At 55.0% G+C, this 12,329-nt stretch overlaps 1 protein-coding gene across 2 annotated transcripts in view; it reads left to right on the top strand.

Moving 5' to 3' along the window:
* The window catches only part of TRIM11 (tripartite motif containing 11), a 13,130-nt gene extending 801 nt beyond the window's left edge, over positions 1 to 12,329 (top strand). The window contains exons 2-6 of one of the 2 annotated variants that reach the window (XM_033197524.1): positions 3,885 to 3,980; positions 4,868 to 5,095; positions 8,948 to 8,970; positions 9,060 to 9,160; positions 10,757 to 12,329. In XM_033197524.1, coding sequence (XP_033053415.1) covers positions 3,885 to 3,980; positions 4,868 to 5,095; positions 8,948 to 8,970; positions 9,060 to 9,160; positions 10,757 to 11,304 — 996 coding nt within the window. In that variant the 3' untranslated portion in view covers positions 11,305 to 12,329. Of the gene's footprint in view, positions 1 to 3,884; positions 3,981 to 4,864; positions 5,096 to 8,947; positions 8,971 to 9,059; positions 9,161 to 10,756 lie in introns of both variants that reach the window. The other variant, XM_033197523.1, reaches the window with a different exon arrangement.

Here is a 12,329-nt window from a genome sequence, read left to right as displayed (position 1 = left end):
GGGACTGCTCCGGGCGTAATCTGTCTCTGTCTAGGGCGGGGAGCTCAGGATGCAGCCTGCCCTGGGCCGGTAAGGGGGGTATCGCGCAAGGCAGCTGTGGGGGCTCATGACAGCCTGTCTCAAGCAGACCCCTTGAGGCTGGAGCCATGGCCGCCAATGAGACCCTGCTCTCGGGGGTGAGGGGCGTACCTCCCATAGATAGAGACTAAGAGAGGAAGGTGGAAGATGGTGGAGTAGGGGCAAGGCAAATGTGGCCATACACTGGCCAGAAAGGAGCCGGGATCAGAGGAAAATGGGAAAACCTTAGAGGTGGCCGATCCTAGATGGACTCCTTGCAGGGACTGTGTTATCAGGTCAGTACTTAAGTCCTGGGAAAGCCCCAGACTGAGCAGGATGAGGGGGACACAGTCGTTTCCTCTCTAACCTCCCCTCCAGGGCTGCCCTGCATTTCGGGGTGGGGTACTGGGAGCCATCTCTGCCATCTGAGATGCCAGCGCTCAGCCCGCCTCTTCTCTTATCTTGCTACTTAAAACCCAAACAAACCCCAAGCTGAAGGGCCTGAGGCACACGTTCTCCTGGCCTGCGCTCCCTCCCGCGGTCGTCTTTCCTGGCTGACCTGCTGCGGGTGTGCTCCTGGGAGCCCACGTGTGGGGTAGATGGCAGCATCTTTGGAGCTTTCTTGATTGCACTTTGTGTGTTGCATCATGGTCACTTGTGTGTGCCAGATTAGCAGTTAAGCCAGTGTAGAATCAGTACTGAGCTTGGTCTATCCCTATCACAGAGAAAACTTCTGGGATACTAGAATAAATTTGAATCTGTCCCCTTCTGCTTTGGATTTTAGCAGAAAGGTGGTTTAAAGCCATATCTATGGGCTTGTCTAAACACAGATTCTTGTGGGTTTTCTTTTCGTTCTTTGCCCATGCAGGAATCTCTACACCTCAAACATGTTAGCCCAGCAGAATTACCCTTCTGATACCAATTATCCCAATGGGTGCAGAGAGTGCCCAGTAGCTCCGTAGAGCTGATCCGATATAGTCTCATGGGATAGCACTTAACCGTTTCTTTTGCAGGTGAAGAAAAACATTTCCCTCTACCCTGTTAGGTTCAGTGGCTGGGGGCTGCAAATTAAACGGGCACAAGACAAATTAACAGGAAAAAATATCATACAGTTTGATTAATATTTTAAGTTTTACATGCACAAGAACTTCATAGAAAAGTGTATTTCAGCAAAGGTTTGTAAATTGTGGAGAAGTGACTGGACACAGAAACGGGATTCGGCGTCTAGGACTGATAAATTGTGGGAAAGTGACTAGGAAATAGATGGGAAGAACTAACACAAGATAATGGTCATTGTTGTAAGGTCTGTTTAGGCAGAATATCTCCCGGGATTAGAGTGCCCTCCTCTTCCTGGTGGAGGGAGGGTGCCTTTCTCATGGGGAATGAGTACCCTACTTTTAGGCAGATAGGAGTACAGAGAGCTCTTCCTGCATCTGCTTTTACTCAGAATAATCCTTATACCACAGCGGTATATTTGGGGATGACATATCCTGTTCCTCTTCACTGCCTTAGGGCCTATGCTGTGTTAACCACAGGAAACTGGTTTTACCTGCCCCCATAGGCCTAGAAAGCTCAGTCCCACCTATGGGGCTGTGTGTCCACTTGCCAGAGTTGGGGCCCATTAGCTCCATGATAAGTTCACTCCTTGCCTGGCCCTGACCTGGGGTCATGACAGATGAACAAGCCCCAGGCCGGGTTGCCCCAAGGTGGTAAACAGGAAAGTCCCAGTAAGATCCAGTTCCAGGAAGCAGCATCATAGGAAAGAGAAGACGGCCCCCAGATCCCTCTGGGTTGTATATCAGATGGCACTTGGGTGGGGAGGGGCTTTGCCACAGGAAGGAGGAGGCCAGGGAAGATCCCAGGCCTGCACCAAGCCCCAGCGTCCCAGTTCTGACTACATACAGGGTAAGAGGTTTCTGTTCTAATCTGGCCAGAGACGCAAAGATGCAGGTACCTGAAATGCAAGATCTTTGCCATGCGAGTACCTTGTGCTCCTTTACGGCCCATTCCATCTGATCAAATGCTGTTTGTAACCTTAGTGTTGAAAACTAAAAATGTTGGCTAGGTGTGGTGGCTCATGCCTGTAATCCTCCCAGCAATTTGGGAGGCCGAGGTGGGCGGATCACCTGAGGTCAGGAGTTTGAGACCATGCTGGCCAACATGGCAAAATCCCGTCTCTAAAAAAAATACAAAAATTAACTGGGTGTGGTGGCGGGCACCTGTAATCCCAGCTACTCAGGAGGCTGAGGCAGAAGAATCACTTGAACGCAGGAGGCAGAGGTTGCAGTGAGCAGAGCAAGGCTGCATCTCAAAAACAAACAAAAACTGAAAATGTCAGGTAGGGACTGATGCATTGAGGGAGAAGTTGAGAGGCGCTGGGCCAAGTGTTTGAGGTAGGGTTGGGGGTCACAGGGGCCAGGTGTGAGTTTTCTGGAACAGGCCGGTAGCAGTGAAGAGAGAGGCGGGGGGACAGGGACCCCCACTTGGGGTTCTTGTAGCTCACATGAAAGCTAAGCCTAGGCAGAGACAATAAAGCAGTTGGACATGTCCTTGGTGCTCCAGAGGTGCCAGTCTTCCCGAATCGCAGGGCCAGGTGGTGAACCAAAGTGAGCACCTGGAGCCAGGCAGCTGGGCCCATGTCCTGGCTCTGCTACCTGGGCAGACTTGTGGATCCTCCCAGCACCTCCATCATTCCAGAGCATGGATAGAGAGAGATGAGAGCCAAGACTTGGGGTGGCTGAGAAGCAAAGAGGTGTGACCAGCACAGGGCCTGTTGCTGATAAGGGTGTCAGATGGGGTGGAAGTGAGCAGACCCTTCACGAAGTGGGTTCAGGGCACCCCGAGCACACACAGTAAAGCGAGCTTGTGTATAGGATTCTCACTGCTTCCTGGTATGCACCACATGAGGAACCGTGCGAATGAGAATTAAGGACCAAGAAAGCAGAATGCAAGTGTACCCGTCCTGGGGCTTATTACAGTGACAGCTGATGAAGCTGAAAATGCACAAAATCCCAGGTAGCTTGGAGAAAAGATGGGGTGGGCAACCAGGCATCTCTGTCCTTGCTGACTGTCCTACCAAAACACCATGGCTTACACATGGCAGATGTATACTGCTCATAGCTCTGGAGGCTAGAAGTCTAAGATCAAGCCCTGGCAGGTTTGGTGTCTGGTGAGGGCGCTTCCTGGTTCACAAACAGTGCCCTCTCACTGTGTCTTCACATGGTCAAAGGGGCGAGGATTCCTTTATAACACTAATCCCATCGTGGTGGCACTGCCCTCCTGACCTAGTCACCTCCCAAAACCCCTGTCTCCTAATGTCATCACCCTGGGAGTTGGGATTTGAGCCTATGAAATTATGGGGACATGGGGCAGAATTTTTGGACCCCAGCATAGGCTTAGCCCAAGGCCCTTATGTGAGCTGGCAGGTGAGAATGAAGAGGAGGAGGAGACACTGGCTTGGGAACAGGAGAGCTCGACACCTTCAGAGCCAGCTTGGGGACAGATGGGGTGGGCAGCCAGAACCCTTGAGGTAGCTTTGCAAAGGGGGGTGAGGCCTGGGGTAGGGTAGCAAGGTCAAGGTCAAGAAACACATCTCATATGAGAGAAAGGAAAGAATGTGGCTGGGGCTGTCAGCCTCTGGCAAGAGGTTGCCCACCTACCATGAGGGCTCACGCTCATTGGAGGGCATTGAGTTCCCTTATTCACCAGGCAGATTTCAGTTTGTCCATTGTCTCTGAGGAGGAACTCAGGACAGTGTGTCAGGTGCAAAAGGGCAAGCTTCTGTGACAGGACTGATGTCTCATGGCCCTGCCTGGCCTCTCCCACAGGCGAAGCTGGAGAAGTCACTGGAGCATCTCCGGAAGCAGATGCAGGATGCATTGTTCTTCCAAGCCCAGGCGGATGAGACCTGCGTCTTGTGGCAGGCAGGTGCTGGGGCTCCCAGGGTTCTGGGTGGCAGGGCAGGAAGTGAAGGTCCTGTATAAGAGACCCCAGGGGGCAATGCTGGCCAGGCACACTTGCGCTTGGTGTCCCAGGACCAGTCACTGCTTCAGCCTGGCCCCAATGAGCCCACTGAAGGGCTGGTCCTTCCCCATGTGCACTTGTCCTGCCAGGTCGCAGGCGTGGGCTCCCATACCGCAAGGGCCCCATCCTAGGGTCCCAGCATGCTTGGGTGGCAACTCTCAGGTGGATTTGGGGTCTGGGCCCTGGACGTGAATTTGCAGGTTTTGAGGGACTAGGTCATAGATGTGGGATTCAGCCATCCCGAGGAGTAGATTCAGGATCTGTCCAGTTCTGGGGTAGATTTGGGGTCTACCCAAATCACCTAGGAGGCCCTAGGTGGTGGATTTGGGATCTGGGCAGCCCCAGGGGAGAATTTGGAGGTCAGGAGGGACCTGGGTGGTAGATTTGGGGTCCAGCTGGCCCCAGCTGGTAGATGCAGGGTTCTACCAAGCCAATGGGTGGATTTGGAAGTTGGGGAGGGACTAGGTAGTGGATTTAGGATCTAGCCGGCCCTGGGGTTTAGATTTGGGGTCTAGCCAGTCCTGCGTGGTAGAATGGGATTTGGCTATCCCTGAGTGGTAGATTTGGGATTTAGGAGGTGCCACAGGTGGGTTTGGGGTCTGGCCAGCACCCGGTGGTAGGTTTGGGATCCTGCCACACCTGGGGCTGTGCTTGGGGTTTCGCAGGCCCCGGAGGGGAGGTTGGGTGTAGCCCGGCCTCGGGGTGGGCTTGGGGTCTGACCAGACTTGGGGTCCAGCTGGGCCTGGGGTCTGGCCTCAGCTATCCTTCTTCCTGGGCCCCACAGAAGATGGTGGAGAGCCAGCGGCAGAACGTGCTGGGTGAGTTCGAACGTCTTCGCCGTTTGCTGGCAGAGGAGGAGCAGCAGCTGCTACAGAGGCTGGAGGAGGAGGAGCTGGAGGTGCTGCCCCGGCTGCGGGAGGGTGCAGCCCGCCTAGGCCAGCAGAGCGCCCACCTAGCTGAGCTCATCGCCGAGCTCGAGGGCCGCTGCCAGCTGCCTGCGCTGGGGCTGCTTCAGGTGAGCTGGGCGGGGAGCAGCCTGTGCTGGGGCTGCTGCAGGTGAGCTGGGCGGGGAGCAGCCATGATGGCCACACGGGCATGGCCTGACCACACTGGGGGAGGGAGAGCCAGAAAGTGCAAGAAGAAGGGGCAGAGGTTGTCTGGGCTAAGAGGTTAATGGCATGGCTGGATGTGCTTGGCTCTTGCCTGTGAAACGCTGAGTCAGCAGCAGGACAGATGTCCCACCCGTCCTACCCCCAAAATCCATGTGCTGAAAAAGGGAAGATCGATTGTCCTCTGTAGATGTAAACAGGTGGTGTTTCTTAAGTGCTTATGTAAGGTTACTCCATCTCAGCCTGACTGATGCTGCTGCTCCCTGTGGGCACAGCAGAGTGGGCGTGTGCTTGCCGGGACCACCTTGGGTCTCCCATAGAACTCCCGCCATGGTGTCCCCAGCAGGAAGCCCACTCCCTTCACTCTGTCTTCGCCCCGCCAGCACACCCCATGCATCTCCGTTATCAGGGGTGGTGTCTCCTCCTCCTCTGCTTCTGGGAGATCTTTCCCCATGTGTGTGCTCCACTACCTGAGCCGGCCCCTTGGGCCTGGGCTTTCCTTGGTGTGCCCCCAAATCAGAACCAGTGGATGCCCTGGCCTCTGGCCTGGCGGCAGGTCAGGCGGCCTGGAGTTAGCTCTCCCCCTTCGGCAAGCGTGCACTGATAAGGACTGACGGCACTCCCATGCTGAGAGGCCCCATGTGGGCTGGGAGTGTCTGCTATCATCTTCCTGTGGGGTTCAGCTGGACGTTTATCCCACAAAATAGAAAATGTGTTCCATGCCCAGCATGGTGTAGACCCAAGGGGCCCCAAGATTCACAGGGAAACAGGCCCCTAGGCAGTTCTGGCTCCCACAGAGGAGAGAAGTCTTGTGTGAGTGAATTCGGCCACTGGTGGGGCAGGGCTGCCAGACTCAGGTGGAGCCCACAATGCTGCTGATGTGGCTGGGCAGCTTTGCACAAGGGGATGACCTGCTGCCAGCCTCTGGAGCCCAGCAGAACATCAGTCCAGGCACCAACTCCTGGTTTCATTTGTCATTTCTATCGTAAGCTTTTTTCTATATATATATATTTTTAAATTATTTTTGTAGATTGAAGGGGTACAAGTGCACTCAGAGTGTAGCCATCCCCCTATGGTGCACATTGTACCCAGCAGGTAGTTTCCTCCACCTCCCACCTCCTACCTCTGAGTCTGTAGCATCCACCCCTCCACTCCGTGTGCTGCGTGCACCAGCTTGTACTTCAACTGGCTTTGAGCCTGGGAAGCGGGAAGGACACTTGGCCAGTGTCTGTAGGAAGACCGAAGAATAAGGAGAGGGTCCTGTGGTCAGAAAATTGTGGGGTGGGGAGGTACCCAGGAGACTGAGGAGGAGACCTCAGGGAGAGCAGAGATGACAGGTGTTGGAGAAGCCAGGAAGGGTTTAGAAGGAAGGTGAGTTGACCTGGAAGTGGGGACCCATAGGGTTTGTGTGAAGATGCGATTTGGGCTTTCGGCTGAGACGTTGTGGCATGTGGGTGGGTGGGTGTTGGGTCTCGTACGCCCACCTGCATTCACCCTGCTGAGTGGCCCACCTGTCCATGCCTTGACCAAGCTCCCTGCCCAGGTTTGGCCTGGCTGCAAGGCTTCAGGGAGGTCCCTCCTGCCCCCCGAACCTGCCAGCACAGAGCTGCCTTGGTCTGCATGCTGTGGGGGTCTGCCCACATGGGAGTTGCAGGAGAGCAGCCCCAGCAGCTGTGTGTTGGTGTGAGCTGTGTGCTGATTTGAGAGGGAGAGGTGGGGGTGGCTTTGCACCCTTGGCCCCCGGTTGGGTTGGGGGACCCAACCCGCGTTCCCAGTACCCAGGCCCAGTGGACAGGGGTTGCACAGTGGAGGTAAGGGCTTGAGTGACTCCCAGGAATCTACCCACTGGGGCCCTGACTGCTGTGGACTCTGGGGCCCTGGCTGCTGTGGACTCTGGGGCTCTGGCTGCTATGGACTCTGGGGTCCTAGCTGCCCCCTTCAGCAGGCCCTGCTTGTAGCCGCAGAGTGATTTTGTTCAAGTCAATGCTGCGCCTGGAGGGCCCATGTTCTGTGCAGAGACCAAACTCCCTCGTCGAGGCCAAGGTTCTTCTCCACCCCCAAGCCCTTCTCCTGCTGCCCCTGCACCCGGCCTTGTGACAGCCACTGCCTGTCTCCAAATGACACCAGGGGTGGGCCACCCACCCCAGGTAGAATAACCAAGGTGGAGCTGCTCCTAGCTCACACCGGCACCATCTGCCCTTGCCCTGTGCACACCCCTCCCTCATCCTGCACACTTCCCCTCTGTCTACCAACAAATTCCTCTTGGGCTCCAGAACCCTACCAAGAGTCTCCTCTTTATTTATTTATGAATTATTTATTAAGACAGGGTCTCACTCTGTCACCTAGGCTGGAGTACAGTGATGTCATTATGACTTACTGCAGTCTCGACGTCCTGGGCTCAAGCAATCCTCCCACCTCAGCCTCCTGAGTAGATGGGACGGTAGACACATACCACCAAGCCCAGCTAATTTTTAAAATTTTTTTTAGAGATGGGATCTTGCTATCTTGCTATGGCTGGTCTTAAACTTCTGGACTCAAGTGATCCACCTGCCTTGGCCTCCCAAAGTGCTGGCCTCCTTTTTTAAAATTTTTTGGGGCCTAGAGTGTGTTGTTGTCCTCCTACACAATTAACTACCTGTATATGTGAAAATCTTCCTTTGCCATTTCTCCTACATACAGGGAAACCTTTGTCTGGGATTATGGCTTACTGACCTCTGCATCCTGGCCTGGTAGCTGGCACCACATGTGTTAGAATGAACATGGTGTGGGTCATCTATTTGACAGTGTGGGTTAAATCCCTGCAGTGAACTGAAGGCTGCTCTAAGAGATACAAGACCATGCCTCCTAGGAGCTAATGTTCCAATACTTGGGTGTAGCGGGCTGCCACATTGAGTACCACCTGCCAGGAGGCTTCTCCTGCAGAGACTGATTGTCTCCTAGTCCTGCACACTGAAGGACTGAGGTCAAAGCTGGTTCCCCCTGAGGCCTCTCTCTTGGGCCTATAAATGCCTTTTCTTCCCTGTATCCTCACAGGGTCTCCCCTCTGTGGGTGTCTATGCCCTAGTCACCCCTTCTTATGAGATACAAGTTACGTTGGATTAAAGCCCACCCTCATGGCCTTTTTTTACTGTGATTTCCTCTTTAAAAGTCCTTTTTTCTAATAGTCAAGTTCTGAGGTCCTGAAGTTTCTGGCTTCAACGTACAGGTTTGGTGGGATAGACACAGTTCGAGCCCTAACACGGAGTCAGATGCTGTCATGTATCAGGCAGTGACACAGGAAGGAGGCACGCCCAGTTGTAGGGCTGAGCAGGGAGCCCGCAGGGCAGGCAGAGCTGGGAGAGGGAGCAATGGGACTGCAGGGTTGGGCTCCGGCTGGGGTGAAGGCGCCCCTACACTGAAGGCTGGGATCTTGCCTGTCCTGTCCTTGGCACCCAGGGGCGCCCACTTGGGGCTCTGGGGGAGTGAACTGACAGCCAGATGCCCTACATCCAAGGGTTAGGCAGAAGTGGGTCTCGGTCCGCAGGACTGGACTGCACCCCATTGGTAATGCCTCCTGGCACATATGCTGGAGCCTCTGTCCAGCATTCCTGTCTGTGGGCCTTGCTGCGGGTGGTTTATGGCCCCGTGTGTGTGTTTTTGCTGCCTGAGGCTCAAATGTAGGAGAGGGGGATGGGGTGAGGCTCCAGGGGCTGGGAGGGGACTCTGGGAGCAGGCGATGATCACTGACATGGAGTGTGCTGTTTCTCCTCCCCACATAGGACATCAAGGATGCCCTGCGCAGGTACGAGCCCAGGCTTTCCTGGAGGGGGTGGGAGTGGGGTGGGACCCAACTGTTGGCCATGGCGATGATATCTGGGTTGTCCCCTCTAGGGTCCAGGATGTGAAGCTGCAGCCCCCAGAAGTTGTGCCCATGGAGCTGAGGACTGTGTGCAGGGTCCCGGGACTGGTGGAGACACTGCGGAGGTTTCGAGGTGGGTGTGGAGGCCCCAGGTGGGGAGATGACTCCAGGAGGGTACCCGCCAAGGACCTGGGCAGTTAGCCACGTGTTCTGTGTCCCTCCACTGCAAGCTCCAAACTCACAGTGTCATGGTGGTGGGTTGTTGGGAAAACGTCCTCTGCTCATACTTCTGACATCACTTGTGTGGGTATTTTCACACCAAACAATTCTTCAACTTTTGGAAATGAATTGGGTATCAAAGGATTCCATTCAGCATTGAATGGAACTCACTTCAGATGCCAGTCACAACTTTCAGGGGCTGCCCATACTTTTGTTCCCTCAGCCCCTCTGCAGATGTGAGCATTTGCTAGCACAGCCCATGGAACTCAGGAGAGCATTTCACTTACTGTCATTGGTTTGTTGTGAAGGATACCACTCAGGAAGAGCCAAATGGAAGAGACACATGGACAAAGCCTGGGAAAGAGCACAGAGCTTCCCCACCCTCCCTGTGTGTTCCCAGCACCCCAGTGTGTTCACCAACCTGGAAACTCCCCAAGTCCCAAGAACTGTTTAGGTGTCTTTGTGGAGGTTCCAGTTATCATTGATTAAATCATTGGTCATTGGTGGTGGGGCTCAACCTCAGACCCCTTTCCCCTTCCTGAGGTCAGGGGCTGGGGCTGAGCATTCCCACCCTCTACTGACAGGATTGGTCTTTCTGGTGGCTGACCCTATGCTGGGCTCTCTCAGGTCCCTACCTCAGCCACTGCAGTGGCATTCAACTAAGGTGTGATGGAAAGGGGTGTCTTATGATAACACTAGATGCTCCTATCACTCAGGATATTCCCAGGGTTCTGTGAGCTCTGCCAGGAACTGGGGACAAAACCCAAATCTGATTCTTGCATCACAGTCACCCAAAGGAAGTACTGTCCTCAGTCCTTGCTAGCAGGTCAGGAGCCTGTTGCATAGGAACTGTGTGCAGGCCTCCAGAGGCGGATAGATCTGAACTCTGGGAGTGGTCAGGGTTGGGACAGCTGCACTTATTCACATCCTTCATCTGGGGATTGAAAGAAAAAAACGGGCTGGATGCATTGGCTTACCTCTGTAATCCCAGCGATTTGAGAGGCTCAGGCGGGAGGATTGCTTGAGGCCAGCAGTTCAACACCAGCCCGGGAAACATAGCAAGAGTCCCATCTCTACAAATAAAAAACAAAAACATTAGCCAGCCATGGTGGCACACGCCTGTAATCCCAGCAGCTTGGGAGGCTGAGGCAGGAGGATCATTTGAGCCCAGGAGATCAAGGCTGCAGTGAGCCATGATCACACCACTGCACTGCAGCCTGGAGACCCTGCCTCTTTAGAAAACAAACAAAAAAGAAAGCAACCAAGATTCCTTCTTGATTTCTGAAGGCAAAACATGGACCAATTTCTAGGATATTGGACGTGGCTAGGTGGGGAGGGGATGTCCACTTGGAGATAGTTACTCCAGGAGGTCGTGAGGCTGCAGGACCCCGGGGCAGACAGCCAGGCCATCTAACTGGGAGGATCATCATACCCACATGCCCAGGACACGGGCAGGTGGCCCCAGCTTGTCTGTGGCTGTGCCTGGGTGACCTTGGGCCTCTCTCTCCAGGGGATGTGACCTTGGACCCGGATACCGCCAACCCTGAGCTGATCCTGTCTGAAGACAGGCGGAGCGTACAGCGGGGGGAACTGCGGCAGGCCCTGCCGGACAGCCCAGAGCGCTTCGACCCCGGCCCTTGCGTGCTAGGCCAGGAGCGTTTCACCTCAGGCCGCCACTATTGGGAGGTGGAGGTTGGGGACCGCACCAGCTGGGCCCTGGGGGTATGCAGGGAGAATGTGAACAGGAAGGAGAAGGGCGAACTGTCCGCGGGCAATGGCTTCTGGATCCTGGTCTTCCTGGGGAGCTATTACAATTCCTCTGAGCGGGCCTTGGCTCCACTCCGGGACCCACCCAGGCGTGTGGGGATCTTTCTGGACTACGAGGCCAGACATCTCTCGTTCTACAGCGCCACCGATGGGTCACTACTATTCATCTTCCCTGAGATCCCCTTCTCCGGGACGCTGCGGCCCCTCTTCTCACCCCTATCCAGCAGCCCAACCCCGATGACTATCTGCCGGCCGAAAGGTGGGTCCGGGGACACCCTGGCTCCCCAGTGACTCGGACCTTCCTGGAGGAGTCCTGTTGCCTCTCCTGCCCCTCCAGGCCACTGAGTGTTTTGGGCACTTGGAGGACCTGGGAGGAGAGAGTGTGTCCTTTGAGCAAGAGGAGAAACTCCTAGTGCCTTTCTGAGCCTGTGTGGGAGAACCCCAATTCTAGCACTCCAGGAAACTGCGGGAGGGTATGGGGCAGGCTCTGTCCTCTTTGGGAGACCCCTCCAGCCACCAGGTGCTGCTTAATGCCAACAGCCCTTACCAAAGCTGGGAGCCCCATCACCCCGGCAGCTCTGAACTGTGATTCCAGAAGCCAAGAAAGCTCCACTGGGGCTTGCAGAATCCACAGTCCGCCTAAGCTGCACAGTTCCTGCAGCTTTGCCAGCCCCCTAAAACTACTGTGCACCCCACCTCTGAAGATGCTGGGGGAGGCAACCAGGATGGGAGCCAGCCCCATGCCTATCTGTGACCCCATAGTGGGTGAGAGCACGTCACAGTCCAGGGTGTGGCCACTCTGGAAGAATTAGGAGGCAGCAGTCATAAGTCTTCAGATGATGGGAGGGGCCAGTGAGGACGGGAACCAAGAGTAGATGTCTCAGAATAAAGGGGCTTCTGGGAGGTGCCCGGGCACAGATGTCTGTTCAGCAGGTGTGTGGGCCTAGAGGAGACAGCACAGCCCAGAAATGTCTTCTGCAGGCCCACGTTGTGACTTGAAGCTTTCATGGGCATGTCGCCATTGGCTTTTGCCCTTGCAAAGACTTCCTAGGTCTCCAATGGCCCCTCTGGACCCAGGGTCCCAGCTGCTGCTTGGGGATGTGCACTGCTGGCCACCAGCCTTGCAGTCTCCCTACCCTGGGGAGGAGCAGTGGCTGCCCAGAGCCCAGGGCTTATAGCAGAAGACAGGATTTGATTTTTCTGTTGGGTTTGGGGTTTCTTTGTTCTCAAGGTACTGTTCTGCTTCTCTTTACCCCCGCTTTATTTATTGTAAGCATTCCCACGTTAAATAAACTTTGGCTGTTGTCTACAAGTCA

Source organism: Trachypithecus francoisi, unplaced genomic scaffold (genome assembly GCF_009764315.1).
Source record: "Trachypithecus francoisi isolate TF-2019V2 unplaced genomic scaffold, Tfra_2.0 Lachesis_group5, whole genome shotgun sequence".
NCBI lineage: Eukaryota > Metazoa > Chordata > Mammalia > Primates > Cercopithecidae > Trachypithecus > Trachypithecus francoisi.
The sequence above is the reverse complement of the archived record's forward strand: the minus strand, read 5'-3'. Positions and strand labels throughout refer to the sequence as shown.